The sequence below is a fragment of the Grampus griseus genome (assembly GCF_964374135.1).
Source record: "Grampus griseus genome assembly, chromosome: 8".
Classification (NCBI taxonomy): domain Eukaryota; kingdom Metazoa; phylum Chordata; class Mammalia; order Artiodactyla; family Delphinidae; genus Grampus; species Grampus griseus.
In genome coordinates, this window is record NC_139002.1 from 61914190 (window position 1) to 61934585 (window position 20396).

Below are 20396 nucleotides of genomic sequence, written 5' to 3' on the forward strand. Positions count from 1 at the left end.
TAGTCTCCTAAGGTGGCCTTAGACTAGTAACAGAATGCAGCCCCCCAGGGTAGGAGTTTGGGTTCAGATTTACTTGAGCACCTGAGCGGAGCGGTGCTCCCAGGGAGCCTGGCGTAGTGCACTGTTCATCATCCCTCACGCTCCTTAGGGCCCCCAGGGAAGCTATATAAGGGCAGCTGCCTGGGGCGGAAGCATTGTTGGTGAGTGTGCCAGGCTTAGCCCAGGGTGGGGAGGAAAGGAGAGGGGAGGGGAGACCACAGAGTGGTCTGTGTAGAGAAAGGAAATTGACCTTGGGGTGTTCTGTGCTCCCCAGGGAGGGTAGTGGAGGAAGGAGGATGTGCTTGTGGATACCACAGAGCACTGGTGACAACACAGACTGATTTTCTTTTCATGTCTCAGCTGTATCTGGTTTCCATGTCACAGCCCAGCCAAGCACAATCTGGGACTGACTCTCATGTGGGCCTTGAGAGATCCCAATGAAAGACTATATTCCTTTCTTTGCTGGGGGCTAGAAATGATAGTCTTTCTTCACTCCTGTCTCCCTACCTCCCAGAAGACCAGAAAGCTTTTCCCAAATTGTTCTGATTAAAAAAAAAAAAAAAATCACCTGGAGAGAAAGGATTTATTGTTTTTTAAACCAGATTTCTGGACCCTTTCCCGGGAAAACCTTATTCTCTGGGCCTGGAGTAGGACCTGGAGAGATAGTGTTTTCAATAACCACTTCAGATGATTCTATCAAGGAATTTTGAGAAACGGTACTCAGGCTGAAACACAAACCTATCTCTTGAAATCTAGGCTCAGACTGACCCCCTGCTTCCCATCCTAAAATCAGATTAGAGTGAGTCTTAAAGGCAACCACAGACTGAACCTCAAACTCTGAACTCAGACAGACCCTAACCCTAACATGCACTAGAAAAGCTGGGATCTGGAAGGATCTGTGCAAGCCTGGCAGTTCTGTTGTGGAAGTAGCCAAGAGCAGTGTCTGTGGTCAGAAACATCAGCTCTGGAAATGAAGAGCTGTTGCACATGTGTTCTGAGTGGGCTTCATACACTGAGATTAATGGGACTCCCAGGGAGGTATTAGAGCAGAAGGAGGCTGGAGTTCAGAATTACCAGAAGTACTTAGTCTTTGTTTGCTGCCCTCACTGTTTCAGTGTCCTTTCCTAATAAGTCCTTTCTCTCCTCTGAGCCATGACTGAGTGATTTCTCCTTTTCCCTTTCATAGACCCTGGACTTGGGATGCAGAAACCTTGATTCTTGATTCCTGCCATGGCCACACCAAATGGAACTCTGGTCTACCCAGCATACTTCCTGCTGGTGGGCATCCCTGGCCTGGGGCCTGGGACCTAATGTCCACTTTTGGCTGGTTTTCCCACTGTGTTGGCCACCCTGGGCAACCTGGCCATTGTCCTCATCATCCGTGTGGAAAGGTGCCTTCATGAGCCCATGTACCTCTTCCTGGCTGTGCTTTCTAGCATTGACCTAGTCCTCTCCTCCATTCTTATGCCCAAGATGGCCAGCCTCTTCCTGACGGGCCGAGTTCAACGTCTGTCTGGCCCAGCTGTTCCTTATCCATGCTCTGTCAGCCGTGAGTCAGCTGTCCTGCTGGCCATGGCGTTTGACTACGTTGTGACCACCTGCCACCCACTGCAGCATGCTTCTGTGCTCACAGGGCCTACGGTCACCACGGTCACCAAGATCTTACTAGCTGCCCTGACCAGAGGATTTGTATTCTTCTTCCCCCTGCCCTTCATCCTGAAGCAGTTGTCATACTGCCAAACACACACTGTCACACACTCCTTCTGTCTGCCCCAAGATATTATGAAGCTGTCCTGTACTGACACCACGGTCAGTGTGGTGTACAGGCTCTTCATCATCCTTGCAGTCATGGACGTTGACTCTCTCTTCCCGGGCTTCTCCTGTATCCTCATTCTGAGGGCAGTGTTGGAGCTGTCCTCTCGGGGGGCAGCACTCAAGGCTTTCAACACCTGCATCTCCCATCTCTGTGCTGTGCTGGTCTTCTATGTGCCCCTCATCAGGCTCTCGGTGGTACACAGGCTGGGTGGCCCCACTTCCCTTCTCCGTGTGATTACGGCTAATATCTATCTATCTACTACTACCACCCATGGTTAACCCTATAGTCTATGGAGCCAAAACCAAGGAGATTCATTCACAGGGCCTCCATACATTCTTATAGGACGGCAGGTGAGCAGGATAATCTCTTCAGTGTCCTCAGTCTCTACCAAAGATGGCAGGATTTGGGTCCTGTTGAACATCTTGGTGACTGGCACATCCAACCCACTGGGATGTCTGCTCCCAGCTACTTAAATAGACCTTGAATTTCTGTCTCCAGGAATGTGTCAATACAGAAAGACTTACGACAGTTTGGACAGGTTATCCTGGTGAATGATCACCCTAGTCTCTCTGCTATGGTGGCCTTGCTGTATTCCTCTCTCCCAACTAGAAAATACACCCAGTACTGACATGAGAAGGCTGTAAATGACATACCTCAGGATTCATTCCAGTCTTGATATATGATTTTAATTATTTTGCTTCCATGTATCCATGTCAGTGAATCTGTGTTAGCTATAAAGCTTCTTTCTTGGACCCCAAAGTGGTTACACAGCCATTTTTAGGGGTTAATGAAGGTATTTGGGTGATAGTAATTGGAGGGAGGGAGACGGTAGCAAACGAAGAAACAGCTCACATGAAATGTTACTTTTCTGTATGCATGTGAGTGTATTTATGTGGAATCTGCCAATGTCAATGTCATCTATGTGGTTCTATTGGAGACTGTTTTTCCTAAAGGGTGATGTTTACCCTGGTTGTGGCTGTGAGCATGTGTGTTTATGTGACTATATGTATTTTTAGTGTGTGCGTGTCAGTACATAGAACATGTGCCAGTTGTGTTTTGGTCTGTGTGATAGTTGTGTCCTGGTGTGTATACACTTCATAAATAATGTCTCTGTACGTTTATTATGTTTAGGTGGCCTCTGTTAGTTGGTATGTGATGTGCATCTATGTGTATCTGATGAGAATGCTGCCTCTTTTTTCCTTCATATCTGTAATATGTAAATGTACAATGTTACATATTCATAACAATGTGGAATATATAATATGCATGAGTGTGTGGAATGTGTAGTGTTGGGATGCTGTGCCTTTTGGCATGTGTGGTGTTTACCTTTGGGCGTATATCTGTTGTGCATCTTATTTGTGATATGAAATCCATTTGTGTAATATATATGTCTTTAGTCATATGTCGGTGGAATATAATGTCTGAAGGATATGTGAAAAAAAAGATATGTGTACAAGGGGGTGTGTGTGTGTATGATTTGTTTGTGATTATTGTGTTTTAGGGAGTATTTCCTTTGTGCACTGGGTATGGATTATATGACACAAGATGGGTATAACTTCTGTGTTCCTGGGCACTGATTGAAGAATGTGTGTATATATCAGGATGGAGGTAGGAAATTGAAATAATTTCCATATTTGGGAGCCATGACTCAAAGAGGCCCAGTTTCTTGGCTTGGGCTCAGCCTGGGATTATGTTTCAGTCTCTGGGACTGATAGAAAAGCACAGTGGTTATCTTCTCAATAGGCAGACCATACCTTCTTCATCCTGACCACAAGGATTTCAGGTGCTTCTGTGACTTCTTCCCTTCTTTCCTCCCACCCTTCTGGAGGCACTGATCTCCCTAAATTGCTGGCCTTCAGTAGCAAATCACATATCTTCCCCTCTCCCTTGGCTTTCTTGCTAATCTACTAAACATGTTTAGGTGTCCTTGATAGTAGGGAGTTTCTTTTAATCCCTTTGGGGAATCAGTGAACGAGGATGGGGGTTGGGTGTGAAGGAGAGTAATAGGAGACATTGTGAAGACTCTGTCACCACCCCCCCAGGGGTCTCGCCCCCCCCCCCACGTAGACTCACTTAACTTCCAGCTCTTGAAATTTGTTAGGTCAAAAACGTTCACATTGAAGAATTATAGGTAGAGAACAATGTACGCTCATTTGAGGCAGAAGGAAGAACACTGAAGTACGACTTATAAGGTTAAAGTCCTGGAAATATCATAAAGTGACATACTGCATTACCTCTCTGGATTTTGTTTCCTCTTCCGTATAATGAGAAACTACAATAGCAGTGATGTTGCAAAGCTTAAACCCTATGAATGTTCTTTGTAGACTTCAAAGTGTTGTAAATATGCAAGAAATGATCATATTCATGGTTGTCTCACTGTACAGCTTTAGGAAACATTGTCCGCACCATGGTCCACGTGAATGGTGCTCCCGTATTGTGCAGTGCATCACCAGTTTTGCCACATGTGGCTGTCCTGACTTATTGTTATTAAAACAACTCTTTGTCTCTTAATAAAGTGTTTTCACAAAGCTTCAGACAAGTTGACATTTATTTTCCTGTGCTGGTGTCTGATTTACAAATGATGTTCAAATTTACAAATGAAATTCAAAGACAGCACAACCTTGCCAAGAAATTCCTTTAGACATGGTAGATAACTGTATTAGGAAAAGAGACATTGTGGGGTTGGAATTAGATGCAGTAGACGTTAGGATCACTAGCTTTAATATTTGGGCAAGTTACTTAGCCTACTGCACCTCAGTAATTTTTGGAAACTCTAAGTGCTGTAAAAAGGAGATATAATGTAGCTCTGGTTGGGTGGTTGTGGGGATTAAATAGGATAATAGGTGTGAAAACACATGGAAAATAGAAAGTAATCAATACACATTGGTGGCAACGGTGTTAATAATAAAACTGATAAAATGAGATATGTTTATTGCATTACAGGGAATTTTCAAAGCACAGCAGACTTCACCTTTCATAACAACCTGTTGTGTCAAGGCCAGGAGCTAGTCCCTTATCCAGGTTGCAGTATCACTGGCTTTAGATTAACTCATGGCCTTCTTTCTCAGGAGATCTTGGGAAATCTCTGTTCCTCCAGAATCTCTTTACTTGGATAACTGGGGGTGACTGGGGTCATTGCTGCTTGTTGGAAAAGTCGGCTAACTGCCAGACTAAATTAAGGGCTTCCCCTAGGCTCCCGCAGAGTCTGTTTCCCTCTGTCATAAAACTTAAAGCTTTGCATTCCAACTGGATGTTTATCCCTCTGTCATAGAGCTTAAATAGTTTTATGATAGCTGTCTGTTTATCTTCCATCACAGAACTGAAATATCCATATACATAGTTGTCTGTCTCCCTTGAGGACAACACTAGTTTTCTTTGTCTCTGGGGCCTGACATATAATGTGCTCAATGGCTCTTTGGCTGGGACCCCTTGGAGAGAAGGAGAGGGTGAGTGAGTTCCGGTTTACCTAAGATAAATAAATTGACTTATCCCTCCCCAGCCCTCCCATTCCCCACCCCATCCACGCTCATCTCTTTTTCCTGTCTCTATAAATTATAGTCCTTAGTTTGACCTGTGCTCCTTTATAAAGTCAACAAAGTACTTTCCCCACCCATTAATGATCAATTATGATCTAAACCCAACATTATCCTATAGATAATATTTGGTTAATTATTCCCCACTATGGAGGCAGGATCCTTCTGTAATCTCTACTCAACGCCCTGTGAATCTTGAAGTTTTCCAGTCTGGCTGGTGGAAACAGTCACTCTCCTTGGCCCTGTGTGAACACTGGGTGGTGGTGCTACCTCTCATCTTTCCAGGTGGCTCTGTCCCAGCTTTAGGTAGTTTGTTCACGTGCATGTGGGCTCAGTACTCAGCTGGAATCTTGCAGAGGGCCCTCTACATGTCTCCGGAGTTCTTTCTCTGTGTAGATCTCTCACCTCCAATACCTGGTCTTCAAACTCTAGCTAGCTGGAGCTTCCTGGACTCTCAGCTCCACGGCCCTAACTTAAGGTGTCCTCTGGATTCTGCCTGGGTTCTCCTACCCTGGCCTGCAGCAGGGAACCTCTCTCAAGGCAGTAAGTTGGGGAAACCCCAGGTTCACCTCATTTGTTTCCCAGGCTGCAGGGCTCATTGTCCTTCATTGCCTGATATCCAGTATCTTGCAAAGTATTGTTTTATGTATATTGTCCATTTTAGGTTCCTTCAGGTAGATGTTACTTCCTGTTATTCTGTCTTGGCCAGAAGTAGAAGTCCCTAGGGTATCACTTTTTAAGTCTTCACATCGTCTAAGTCTATGGGAGGTTGAAGGAGGCAGCAGAGATGGCTCCAGGATGATGGCAGTGAATGTCAGGCTGCAGGTTTACAGGTACTTGGAGATCAGGTAATCACTAGTTTTGATGCGGTCTGAGTCGGAATGGCCTGATTTGACATTGTCTAATTTTACATAGTCTAAATCAGCATGCACTGTGTTGTGAATTTAAACTTGTAGTTGTGAAACTGATGAGTAAAACATAAGGAGAAACCAACTAAAATTTACTTTGCTTTATTAATAGACTTTTTAAAAACATTTAAATATGCGAGGTATTTCGTTTCACATTCAAACTGTTCCCTAACTCTCTAAAATGTCCTCTCACTATTTTTGCCCTTAAGAGAAAAACAGATGTCTTATATGGCTGGGGTTGGAGGTAAGGGAGGGTTAAGGAAACCACGTCCTCCTTCCTCAACAAGAAGTTCAGGAACTCAAGGCCAGGGAGTGGAAGGCAGAGGCATGGTCCCCAGGGATCCCTGTTATGCATTAGCTAGAGACAGTCCCCAGAGCCTGGGGGACAAAGAAGACGCAGCCCTAGAGCTCTGGGGAAAGGCAGGTGGGTCCATTGGGATCCAGGCCCAGCAAGGACCCAAGCGGCACCACCAATGGAAAGAAGGTCAGGGAAAGCTTCAGGAAGGCGATGAGTTGGCACTTAATCTTGGGGTTCCCCTAAAAGTACACCCTGCTTTTCCTCTGGCTGAGTTTGATAAGCCTGGTAAGAAACTTGGAGAAAACTCCTCGCAAAGGCCATGGCCACACACATGAGTTTCTTCTAGTTTTTCCTCACCCATTCACTCTGTCTAACTTCACATGGGAACTGGCAGAAATATCCCAGCTGGCACAGGGCCCATCTGGGGAGGATTCTAGAGACCCCTCTACCCACTGCCCCTCCTTCCCCGTACTCCAAGCACACCTTCCCAGAACACAGAAGCCAAGAAGGACACCAGTCCCACAGCTGGCTACAAGTGGTACCTGCTGATAGACCCTCTGGCAGCACCCTGCCCCCCAGCAGGGAGAAGCCAAAGGAGGGAGGAGGTATGACAGAATAAAAAAGTCTGATGTGGGAGGCTCAAAGGAGGGGGCGGAGACAGAGAGGGCTGCCCTTCAGTGCAGCCTGCCAGACTGCTTCTGGAAGAGTCCTGGAGAAAAGGGCACACGTTCCTTCAGTGCAGTTGAGGTGAATGCAGGAGACTGGGGGTGAGTCTGGGTGTGTGGGTTTCTTGCAGCTAGGGGTCCCTCATTAGCCCTGCTGAGTGAATGAGAAACCAGGCCTGGAAGAACCAGAAGTCCAGGGGTAGGACCGGGGATGTAAAGGAGGTCCCTGACTCAAAGGACAGACAGACTTAGCAATTTCTATGTTCGTGTGGTGAAGGGAAGCATGGGTGGTGTTGGATGCTTCCTCGGCAGTTTTCAAGAAATTTTCTAGTGATCGGTTTACTGGGGTGCCCATGTAGAGCCTGGCGGGAATTGGCCTAAATGAAAGTGATGGGGGCAGAGAACAGATGGGGCTGGGACTGAGCTAGAGTTTGATTGGGGTTCAGTGTGAGAACACAGCCAGTCCCACTCAGGTCGTTAGTGTGGTCAAAGCTCACTTTGTGATCAGGGGTCAGACCATAGCTCTGTTTGGGTTGTGGGCTCTGAATGGGGTCCAGGCTCACGTTGTACTTTGCATCAGGAGTCGGGCTGTGGCTGAGACGGAGACTTAGCAATCTTCCCGGGGCTCTGATCCTGACCCTGTCTGTGTCTAGGATCAGGGTTCAGTCTTCAGCCCATTTAAACAGTGGATTTTGTGTCCCTACTGCGACTGCCCCTGCCTTGCACTCGTTTAACCTCCCACCCCCCTCTTCCCACTGAACCACTTGCAGCTTTTCAAACAGCATGTGTTCTCTTTCTCTCTGGGTCTTTGCGTTCGCCAGAATGCACTTTTGAAAACAAATTAGGTCAGGTCTATTGCTTAAATTCCCCCAAGTCACTCAGAATTAAATCAAAGCTCCTTGCCATGTCCTGCAAGCCCCTACACGATCTGGCCCCTGCCCTCCTCTCTGACCTCATCTCTTACAACTCTCCTGTGCTCTTGATACATGGGCCACCTTGACCTTCTTCCTTCTGGGAACCCCCAAAGCAGAAGACCTTTTTCTCTTGCCTCCTCTGCCTGAAACACTCTTTGCCTCGATCTTAGAATGGCTGGTGTTTTCTCATGACCCAGCTCTCAGCTCATATATCACTGCCTCAGAGAGGCCTTCACTGACCTGCTTCTCACATAAGGGTGCCTCGCCTCTGTCCTTTTCTATCCATCACTCTGTCTTACCTTCAGTGCACTTATCTTTACCTGAAATGTTCTTGCTTATTTCTTTACCTTCTGTTATGGCTCTCCCAGTGCTTGAGCTCCATGAGAGCAGTGATCTTTGCTGTTTTATCCACTGTTTTATCTCCAGGTTTGGGCACATAGTAGGCGCTCAATGTGTTTTGTCATCTCACTGAATGCTGCTGTCCCCACGCCCTCAACCCTGCCAGCTTAACTGTGACTGGCCCTGCAAGTCTTGGCTCAGATGTCACCTCCTCAGGGAAGCCCTCTGAGCCTGATGACTTGGTGAGCTATTGTCTGCTTTGTTCCCGAGGCTCTTGTCCTTACCCCTGTCCTAGCATTTATCACACACAACATGTTATGATAGCTGCATATTTGTCTTAATGTCTCCTCACCACTGGAGGGCTGAACCATGACTTGTTTACTCTGTATTTCAGTATCTCCAGTGCTTAGCACGGAGTCTGGCGTAGTCATTCAGTCAATAATTTTGGGAAAAAAAAAAAAGAAATCAGTGTACCAATCAAAGTCCCAGATCAGGCTTTTCCACCGCATGTGGGCAACACTCAGAGAAGCCTAGAAGGGCCCTGATAACTAGGTCAAACTTTGAAGGTGTGTGGGAATCTTTTTGGCTCTGGTTCTACCTGGGAAATGGATCAGCAGGGCCCTGGACCCCTGGAGCTTGCCTGGGGGTGATTTTGGAGGGCCAGGCTGACTTGAGTGAGGAGAGTGGGAGTGGGAACCTCACACTGCTTTTTGTGAGTCAGAAATTGCAATCTCTCATCTTTCCAATCTCCTCGCGGCCATTCTAAAAAGAATGGCCAAGGCCCTATAAGGGTTCATCTGCATTATCAAATCCAAGCAAGGTATGAGGGACAGAAGATGCAGATGATTTGGGGTGGATATGATTCTGGGGCCAGCACCCTCATGGAGTGTTAAGAGAAGGGCTCCCTCTCCATGAACTGAGTGATGAGCTCTGATCATCCTTGCCAGCCACAGCATCACCCCTGAGGTCTGCCTTCCCTCTCTGGGCCTGGGAGTAAGAGCCAGGGGTTCCCAGGTGTTCCTGGGCTTCCCTCCAAGGACATTTTCTTCCAGGTGTTCCCATAGAGGCTGGCAGGGGCACAAGAGGCCCCTACCCCACTGCTCTCGGCATGGAACATTCTGTGTGTTTAGCCACTGAACCTAAGTGGGGAGATCTGGTCAGGTGTCCTGAGTCTTAGAGAGGCCTTCTGGACCAAATTTTGGATTCTTTGGAGATTAACATTGAAATAATCCTTAAAAACCATTGGTTTATTCAAAAGGAAACTGGGAAAGGGGCAGGGCAGTAGCTTGGCCTATTGGAAAGCACATGGATTTGAAGCTGAGAGCTCTAACTAACCCTCAACATCCTTATCTGTCAAATGCGATTAATGTTACCTGCCTGACAGGTTGATGAGAGGCCTCTATTGTTTGAGAAGAAAGTACTCAGTAGAGGATAAACCTCTTTACTTTCCACTGTGGGCCCTTCCCAAGTCACAGCCAGAGGAGTTGAGGCTGAAAAGGGGAGAGCACCCAAGTCCCAGTCCAGGAGGTTCCTCTTTATTGCCCTCTTGGTTTCCCTTCCAAGAGTCTAGCTGGGCCAGGTGTCCTACTTACCAAGCCCTTCTTCTACCCTGCCTCTTGGGCAGATTTTATTTGTTTTCAGAAGTTGCAACACAAAGCCGGTTAAAGGGAAAATGTACAGGTGTTGGAATTGAACAGTCTAGGTCAAATATCTCTTTTACCGGTCAGCTACTAAACCCTGGGAATATTATTTAACTTCTTGGGGACTCAGTTTTTACACCTATAATGTAGAAATGATACATAGAAGTCTTATTATGCAGAATTGCTCCTGGGTTAGATAATATTTATATAGTGTCTGGCATTCTGTAGGTATTCAGTGATTTCTGTTATAATCCTAAAAACAATAGAATCAATGCTGGCAGTGACCTCATTGTTCTTATGGGTCTGTATCCCTGACTGCTTTTCCACACGTGTCTGAGATGGAAGGCATTCAGAGAGCTCTGGGAAAGAATGTGAGGATGGGCTGGTATGGGGGCTGTGAGGGCACTGGGGGACAGAGTCCTAGAGGCTAGGGGGAAGGAATGGGGAGGATTGAAGGCCTCAATGTAGATTTCTATTCTGTATCACTGGAGGCTCCTGATGCCCCGTCCTCAAGAAAGGTCTAAGATGTTCTTCACAGTTCTCCAATAAACTTCCTGAGACTTGCTAAAATAGTGTGACTTTTCAGAGAAAATCTCAAGCACAGGGCTACTCCCTGGGGGTTAACGCAGTGCAGGCTTTCTAATAAAGAAAAAGACCCCTCTCTTTGTTTATTTTTCCTTGATTATGTTTTGTTTTCAAAATAGAGTGATTTAGCTCCAGTTTCCTTCAGAGCTTCCAAATGTTATCTGGGTGTGTGCTATGGTTCTAATTGCTAAAAGCTGCTCAGGCTGGTAGTCAGCTGGCAGGACTGTGGGAGATGAGGGTGCTTCAGGGCTGGACAGTCTGAAGGGTGATGCTTGGGTCCTCCGGTTGGCTCCCCTCTCTATTCCTTCATTTCTCTCCCGCTGCCGCCTTCTGAGGTCCATCCTGATTTGACCTCCAGTGAGAACTGCCCACTTCGTGCTGTGGAGGTGCCTCCCTTCCAGGCCGGCTGAATCTCAGTGCTTCAGCTCTGTGTTTCAGTAGCTTCATCTCAGTGCTTAGTCTTTGCCATTGTGAGAGACTGGCTGCTAGTTAGTGTGTGTGTGTGTATAAGTGTGTGCTTGAGGCGAAGTGGCAGTTAAGGTGACAGATGGAAGGGGGATAAAAAGTTTTTGGAAACTTCAGACATTTTCAGAGATCTTATTCCCCATTTTTATGGAAATATGAAAAAAAGTGCTTTGTACCCTGTGATGCTGTTTTATGACATCTTTTGACATTCCTGACCTCATTAATTTTGCAGCAACACAATGAGGTTATTAATGTCCTCTGCATTTACTTAGACCCGAGACTCTCATTTCCAGTCCCAGGGTTCTGCTCAACACGTCACTTTACCCTCCTAGGTAATAGGGTTGAATGTGCCAACCCATGATTCTTCCGCAGTATGTTTCCTAAGGCAGCACATTTTTATCCTGGGAATTGCCCAGCTTTACCTTGTCTGTCCATGTAAAATTTCTGGATGGTATTGATATCTGACCCTCTGGAGCACTAGAGCCTTTTTGCTAATGTCTCCAGTCAGGGATCCTAGGTCACCCCCTCTCTTGGGCACAGACTATGCTGCATGCCCACTTTGCATTTATTTAGAGCCAAGGCTTTGCACTTGCCCTGTTCTCCACATGCCCATTCTCATGCCCTCTGGCTCCCTGGGTAAGAAAGGTCTTTTCTGTTTGACTCTAAAGTTTCTTGTTCTAAACTTATGACCACCATGCCCTAACCGTCCAAACAGTCTTCATTTCTTCTCAAAAATCTCTGTAGTTCAGACAAATGGCAGTCTTTCTTACCCCTTGGCTGTGCTACCCTTGTTAGACACTTATTGAGGAATTCTTCTTTTGATAAAACTCCTTTTATAATATAATGTTTATTTTCAACCAACAGTAACTAAACACTAATTAATCAATATGATAGGGTCCCTGACATTAAGGAATTAATAATTTAGTGGGAAATAAACATAGCAATAATTCCAGTTCAGGATGGTAAATGCATAAAAAGAGACCTAAACAAATTTCTTTGGGAGTACAGAGCAGGAAACATTTAATCATACCCAAGGGAAAGAGGCTTAAGAAAGTGCATAGGAAAGAGACAGTAAACCAGGATGTGGAAGATAAGATTTTGCCCAGTGGGAACTTAAGGAGGGAGATCTGGGAGGGCCATGACAAAGGGAAGAGAAGTAAAAAAGACAAGTAGACACAGAGGCATGGGATCAATGCTACATTTATGAAATGGCATGTATTCCAGCGTGCCTGGAGCATAGGGACCATGGTGAGGAGTGGTGAGAGAGAAACTAGGGCCGAATGCTGAAAGACAGAGCTTTGTCCCACCTTAGTAGTTTAGTCTTTATTTCAGAATTAATTTGGAGCTTACAAAGGTATTTTTTAAACAATAAATGGTGACCTGATTTCATGTGGGTAGAAGATTATTGGGCTTGTGCCGATGACAAAGTTAACACTAGGGTCATGGCCATGAGAATCAGGGTATTTAGCTCATGTGTCTGTTTAGGCCACCTTAAGAGAAAAAAAGAAACACTACAGGAAAACAGTTAACAACAACAGATATAATTTTTTGCATATTTACTTTGTTCCAGGCATTGTGTTAAAAGCATTACACTCATCTCATTTAACCCTCACCTTGACTTCTATTAGGCAGTGACTGTTATCCTCATTTTAACAATAAAGAAACTGAGGCTTAGAAAGGTTAAATGATTTGCCCCAGATCACACAGCTAACAAAGTTGTTGACTGGGATTCGAATCCAGGATCGATTTCAGAGCTCATACTCTTAACATTAAGCTATACAATACTGCCTCTGGAAGACTTTGATCTTCAGACATGGAGAGTTTGATGTGCTTGAGAGACAACTCAGTGGACTCTTTTAGTGACTAGAATTATGGATCTGATCACAAAAGATAATTCAGGCCTTCCCAAGTAGATTTGGGAATCAATAGTTTATACGTAAATAATGGGTTTACTGAAGGAGATAAGATGGCCCGGGGAGAGTGTATATAGAGAGAAGAGATCTGAGGATAAAATTCTGAGAGCATTATCATTTAAAAGTACGCTTAAGGGTCAAGTGGAGGAGGCTGAACACCCAGAAAGAACCAAGAACTAGTAATCAGAGAGAGATGAGGAGAAGCAGAAGGAACAAGGAGAAATTTTAAGAAGGAAGGAACTGATCACAGTGTCATATGCTACGGAGAGGTCAGTACAGAAGATTTAAGTGACACGGAAGACTTTGGCCTCTTAGCCTGAAGTTCTTGGTTAAGCATGGCTCCTTATATCTTCTCCCTCCAGTTGTTTGAACTCTGTCACTCTCTGTTCTAAAACTCATGCTCCCAGTGTCTTCTCCTTTGTGTCTGAGGGACCCTCTGGGTGACAGCTCAACAGTGGAACAAAGACCATCAACACATCCTGAGCCCAGTGAATAGTGTAAGCCCCTCCTGATGCTGCCCATGAACTCTTCTGTGCATTCAACTGCTGTCTGGTAGCCCGTGCAGAAGCCCCTACCCCAGTTGTCAAGGGCCAGATCTTAAGAACCTAACCCTTCTTTTATTCTTACCAAGATAAAATTATCTTAAATATACCCTAGCGATAAGTGTCACTATTTTCCTAATGGGAAGAGGAGACAGCTATATATATATATATATATATATATATATATATATATATATATATATATATGTAGAGAGAGAGAGAGAGAGAATACGTACACATATATAGTGTGTGTAACTACAATTATATAATCTAATAAATAGTAGGAGCATGTGAATATTTGTGAATGGAGGAAAGGAAAAAAGGGAGGAAGTTAGTTAACTCTGTAGTTGTTTCAACAGAGAGATATGATCTGAGAAAACTCAAATCTGACATTTCCCACCTCAGCAATCTGTACTTATATCCATCACTTTCATAGCCAGATTCAAGGATATTGGAACCCTGGTATAGGATTGATTGTTCCTCCAGTGCTTTTAATGCCATCATCTTTCAGGTTTAGTCCTCTGTGTCAGTCCCACTCTCTTAAGCCTGGTGGGTCCCCTAGAAACAGAGCTTGAGGTAGAAATTCTTGTTTAAAGGGTATATTGTCATGAGAAGATGAGTGAGGGTAATAGGATAGAGCAGGGAAAGAAAATTATGTGAGGCTGTGGTCTCAGTTGGAGACCAGCTTCAGCTTTGGTTCCTCAAGAAGCTCTGAAGCACACATTACATCACAGCTTTGGTCCCACCTGAAGACAAGAAGGCTGGCCTTTTGTATCTTTGTGTTAGGCACTCATTGACTTCTAGATGTGCTCTGGTGGGGATAACATAACTTCCTGGGTGAAGTGCCTCTCATTTGATCAAGGAAATTTTCTGTAGAAAGGGAGAACTCTGAGCCTTTAGTACTCAACACTCACTGCAAATGGGATATAGATGCATTGGCTTGGTGAAGGGAATCTGAGTGGGACACCATTGGCGTTCATTGCAGTCATTGTTCCTTTTATGATATAAACTGGGCAGTCTGAACAAGTGTAAGACTTTGGGTGGACATTTGGGCAAGAGTGAAATGTATAGTTAGAGTTCAGGATGAAGTTAGTGTCTTTTATTTTAATTAAATTAAGCGTTATCATAATAAAATAGGTGTATGAAGTTTTACATTAAGTTTGAAATAACAACTAGAGTTAAGTCTTCGGTTATTGTTAAAGATAGAATTAAGGCTAGAATTGGTGAGATCATTAGGATTAGTGATAAGGTTAGATTTCAGCATTAATCTATGTTACTAGAGTATTGCTACGTTGGACTGGGATTAGTCTTAAAGATAGTCCAATGATATAATTAGAATTACAGTGTGTATTAAGCATAGGGGAGCATAAGGTAGGATAAGATAGAAGCGATGGGAATTTTTATCATCTAAGTCTAATGTGTACTTAGTCAATAACCTATCCTTGGTGAACTAAAAGATTTAAAATGCTTAGAATTTTTACTTTAGTATTTCATTTGTTTTCAGAATTAACTTCAGAGGTGGGGTTAGTAAGAAAGACTGGATGAATGCTCATTTGGGCCTTGAGTTATGAAGGATAGTTAGGCTGAGTTTAGAATAGAATCAGAGTTTGGTTAGGCAATGAAGTTAGAGTTCTGGTCAGAGAACAGGACATCAGGGTGGAGGAAAAGAAAAATGGCAGTGGAATTCTGGAGGATCTGACAATGGCTTATATTTGTATTCCAGCCTCTACCTGCCTGGCATCGGTCTCAGCTCAGCGTCTTCACTATGGTGGATCCCAGTGGCAACGAATCCAGTGCCACATATTTCATTCTAATAGGCCTGCCAGGATTGGAAGAAGCTCAGTTCTGGTTGGCCTTCCCATTGTGCTCCCTCTACTTTATCGCTGTGCTAGGTAACTTGACAATCATCTACATTGTGTGGACGGAGCATAGCCTACACGAACCCATGTATATCTTTCTTTGCATGCTTTCTGGCCTTGATGTCCTCATCTCCACCTCATCCATGCCCAAAATGATGGCCATCTTCTGGTTCAATTCCACTACCATACAGTTTGATGCTTGTCTGCTACAGATGTTTGCCATCCACTCCTTATCTGGCATGGAGTCCACGGTGCTGCTGGCCATGGCCTTTGACCGCTATGTGGCAATCTGCCACCCACTACGCCATGCCACTGTGCTAACATTGCCTCGTGTTACCAAGATCGGCATGGCTGCTGTGGTACGGGGTGTTGCACTTATGGCACCCCTGCCTTTCTTCATCAAACATCTGCCCTTCTGCCGCTCCAATATCCTTTCCCATTCCTACTGCCTACACCAAGATGTCATGAAGCTGGCCTGTGCTGACATCCGCGTCAATATCATCTATGGCCTCATTGTCATCATCTCTGCCATTGGCCTGGACTCACTTCTCATCTCCTTGTCGTATCTGCTTATCCTCAAGACTGTGTTGGGCTTGACACATGAAGCCCAGGCAAAGGCATTTGGTACTTGTGTCTCTCATGTGTGTGCTGTTTTCATATTCTATGTACCTTTCATTGGGTTGTCTATGGTGCATCGGTTTGACAAGCGGCATGACTCCCTCCTGCCTGTCATCATGGCCAACACCTATCTGCTTGTTCCTCCCGTGCTCAATCCTATCGTGTATGGAGTGAAGACAAAGGAGATCCGGCAGCGTATCCTTCGTCTTTTGCATGTGACCACCCACACTTCGGATCCCTAGGTGTCAGGAATCAAACTTTTTCACAGGAGGTCCTTCAATTCAGATTTTAATATCAACAATTTGGAAGACAGTATTAGGAAAAAAATTCTTAATGAAAGCACAACTGATCCTTCAAAGATGAAACTGATTGGAGAATCTCCATCTGAGTAGGGGCAGCAGAACTGTATACTCCCAATCCTTATTTTTCAATATTATTTTATCCTTTAGTTCTTTGAGGTAGTCATGGTTGGAGGATTATTACTTCCTACTTAACCATTCAGTCCAATTCTCAAGTCCAAAAAATTCATATGGTTGCTTGCACTGATAGTTTATAGCATTCTGAGATAAGGGTGATATTTCTAAAAGACATTTACCAAAGGCTTAAGCAAGGCAAAAATAAAATAAATACAAGAATATAATACAATTAGGTAATCTGGCTTAAAACCATGATTTCGTCTTCAGAATCCCCTACAATTTTGGATCTTAGGAAAGGAGACATACCTGGATTTCCCTCTTCAAAATGACCACAGAGAAAAAATAATTTCTTTTCTTCTGAGTAGCAATCCTTAAGAAAAGATTGAAAGTAAATTCACAAACCATTATATTTATCTACATTAATGAAAGATGATACACTGTATTCTGAGCATTTTCATAGACTGTGAAAATTTTTCCTTAATTTCCAATTTTCTTATCAATCTTTTGATTTAGGCAGGAATATGATTAGTTACCCCCATTGTACCAGTGGGGGAACTGATGTTCAATGAGATCACACAGGCTCAAAAAAATTCTTTTGATGCCCAATCCCATATTGTGAGGAGGGAATATTAGACTAGTGGGATAGTGAGTTAGACATTCCAGAGTCTTGCATTTTCTAGTGGAGGTATTTAAGTTCCTTTCTCACTCATCCAGTATTGTATTTAGGAATTTCCTGTTAATGTTACTGATGGCTTTAATCTCAATAGTTCCTGGCCTATTTGCCATTGTACTTGTGTAGTAGCAACAGGAGTATGTTTGGGTAATTCCCAAACAGTGGCTAGTTTGGGAAATAGTATAATTAACAGCAGGGACATTCACTGGATATCTGGAGAGACACTACATGGAGAAATGCAGCTGAGAAAACCTAGAAGCTCATGGCAGAAAGAGCAGGGTTGGTTATAGACCAGGGAGTCAAGAGCAGGAAGTATTGTGAGACTGAGTAGGGCCAGTGGCCCGGGTGGCTAGCCAGGAAGCAAGGCTAAGTCAAACGTAGGTCCACAGAAAGTGAATAGAGTATATAAGTGAACACCATGTATTCCCAGGGCTCTGAGCTACCCTTCAGGGAATGCCCACAGCATCAAAGCTCAGAGATCAAGACCATAGGAGAGCTCGGTAAAGACTGCATCCCTGATAGCTGTACTTAGCATGAGTATGGTTCCAGAGGTCCACCCAGGAGCCCTACAAGCCAAGCACAGCACTCCCAGAAGAAGCAGAATGGGAAGGAGGGGTGTGGGCACTACAGGAGTACAGTAGGAATGAATGGGAGAGGAATGAGATCTCCATCTAAAAGAGAGGTAGGTAAGTGAGAGAAGCAGGTAGTATAGTAGAGAGCATGGCACATGGCCGGCCAGACTTTTCCAGCTATAGCTAGTAGCACAGGACTACTTGGTACAGAGGATATGGAAAGAGCATATCTAATTTCTTGGACTGGAATCCAGAAGATGAGAATTGTGAGCAGTATGGAATCTGCTATGCCCAGGTGAGTGATGGCCAGCAGAGCATGGGGCATAAACTAGAGTCAGTGCTGGCTTTGGTCACTTTGAACTGTTTGGAGGGTCATCCCAGTTCCTGATAGTGCCTTGACATTGAAATTGAAAGAAAGAAACAGAATGAAAGAGAGAGAAGAGGGAGAAAGAGACAGATTTTTTTCATATTAGGAAACCAGTATATGATCACTGTAAACAAAAATCTTAGACACTCTGAAAATATAAAAGAAATAAAAATATAATAAAAACTCCAATAAACTTGTCACCTTAAAAAAACTATTGTTGGCGTTTTGGTGTTTATTCTTCCAGATTTTTAATAAGTGTTTGTGTACATGTTTCTGTATGCACATATGATGAATGTGTGTACCTGTATTATATTGTCTGAAATCCCATTGGAGACATAGATAGGTGAATAATAAAGAGATAAATCAGACAGACACATATAGTTTTCTTTTCCTGGGGATGCTGCCACTATCTTAGATTTCAAAAAGGATTCCAAGTTTATGATAGTTTGTATGCTCAGGATAAAGTTTCACGGTTTTGATCCTAAATGGATTAACCATTTGGTGAATGTAAATACAAACACACATCCACACACACATCCACATACACATCACCACCACCACCACCTTCTTGTGTTTCTCAATAAGTACTAAATGCCAGATACAGAGACAAAACTATATCCAGTCATTTACTTCATAAATACTTACTGGGTCATCCAGAAGAGCCTGGAGTTAAGAACTAGGATAAGAGGAAAAGGCTGCCTCTTGTAGGAGATTTGGCTAGAAGTTAGGGTATGTTTAAAGACCTTCATCATATACGTTTTACATGGGCATCATTTTACCATCCCCATTTCCTTTATTTGGATATTCTCGTCTCTGGCCCCACCATCTCAGCTATTGGACCTTTGTTGGGCCCTAGAGAAGTCTGCATAATATGGAATTTCAGTCTGCAAGTCCCTTATTCATTTTTTTTAGGTTTTACCTAGAAATGATTTGTAAACATGTCTTGTGTTCTCAATTCTGACTAGCTATTCTCTAGTCAAGATACTCCCCTGTTGCCTGGACACTTGTCAAAACCTCCACACTGGTCTCCTTGCCTTAAACATCTTTTGCATCAGTCCTAAATCCCACATAGCTTATAGGAGTCTTTCCAAACACAACTCTGATTAACTTCCCTGCTTAAAAATCATCAGAGATCTTTTATTACTTCCCATAAAAATTTGCACTTCTCAGAATGACAGTAGCCTCCTTTCCCCTTTTATACCTGTTCCCATCTTACTTTTCCAGTATAATATCTCTAATTTTTCCACATACCATATTATTCAGCTACTTTACTTGGTGTCTCTCATTGATTTTATGTACTTTTAAAGCCTCTGTTTCACTCTATTTCTGTTGTCTGATTTGATTTTTGCCATTTTTCTTTTTAGTAACACATTATTAAATGAAGCTGTTTATGATTTGTCAGGCCAAAAGAAGTATTCCCTCTTCAATGTTCCCAGACTTCTTGAAAGACCTTTAGAACTGGACCATTTCCAGTTCAGAAAGGTTTGAGTGAGACCTCTGAGTTGTATCTATTTAAGATAATAAGGTATCTTATATCACTCCTTTAATTACATTGAGATAAGACTCTCTTGGATGCAATAGACATACATGTGAAGAGTCATTGCCTTCCACTATGTCTGGCCGCCGCCTTTTTTTTTTTTTTGGCCTTCTTGACATAGGCAGATCTGAACTTGGGAAAGGATTATATTATAACATTGGTTTAGGCTTTCAGAGTTGATACTTATTGTTCATCTCTTAAACAAAGTACTTTCAAACTTCTTGTCCACTCCCCTGGCAACTCAGCTTTTCATCTTAGATTTGATCCAAAGGGAATGAAGCTGATGCAGAACTTGCCATTTCCCTTCCTAAGGGAGCCAACAAGGATGTAGGGTTTTTAACTCTAACAAAGTTGAAGAATGAGGGTGTGGATAATCTGGAGCAGATCTGAAATGGGGTTATAGAAGAGGATGCAATTGTCAGTGTCAGACTTCATTATGGAATCTGTCAAGCAAGGGGGTCTCTTGGAGAAAAGGACATTCCCGAGAGGAGTTATAAGAAGAGTTAGCGCTGAGGTGGGTGGTACCATATCACATGATCAACACATTTATTTATTCACTTATTCAATAAAACTTCATGAAAAAATTAAAAATGCCTTTTTCATGTGTTTTTGCCCTAGATTTTCCTCTTTGTTAATTCATAATTTGCCTAGAAAAACCCTATATATTTTTTCAAGATGAAATAAAAACATTCTCCCC

At 43.7% G+C, this 20396-nt stretch overlaps 2 protein-coding genes across 2 annotated transcripts; both read left to right on the forward strand.

Annotated features, from left to right (window-relative positions):
• Window positions 1-1269: 1269 nt before the first annotated feature.
• OR51D1 (olfactory receptor family 51 subfamily D member 1) lies at window positions 1270-2197 on the forward strand (the record flags this gene model as incomplete). The annotated part of the gene is given in 6 exon segments (XM_082660083.1): window positions 1270-1347; window positions 1349-1379; window positions 1382-1535; window positions 1537-1586; window positions 1589-2100; window positions 2102-2197. Coding segments are annotated over 6 exon segments (921 nt in total).
• Window positions 2198-7320: 5123 nt separating this feature from the next.
• Window positions 7321-16376, forward strand: LOC309825702 (olfactory receptor 51E1; the record flags this gene model as incomplete). The annotated part of the gene is made up of 2 exons (XM_082659335.1): window positions 7321-7341; window positions 15381-16376. Exon 2 carries the CDS (start codon window positions 15423-15425, stop codon window positions 16374-16376), a length of 954 nt encoding a protein of 317 aa, XP_082515461.1. The 5' UTR covers window positions 7321-7341; window positions 15381-15422.
• Window positions 16377-20396: the final 4020 nt, after the last annotated feature.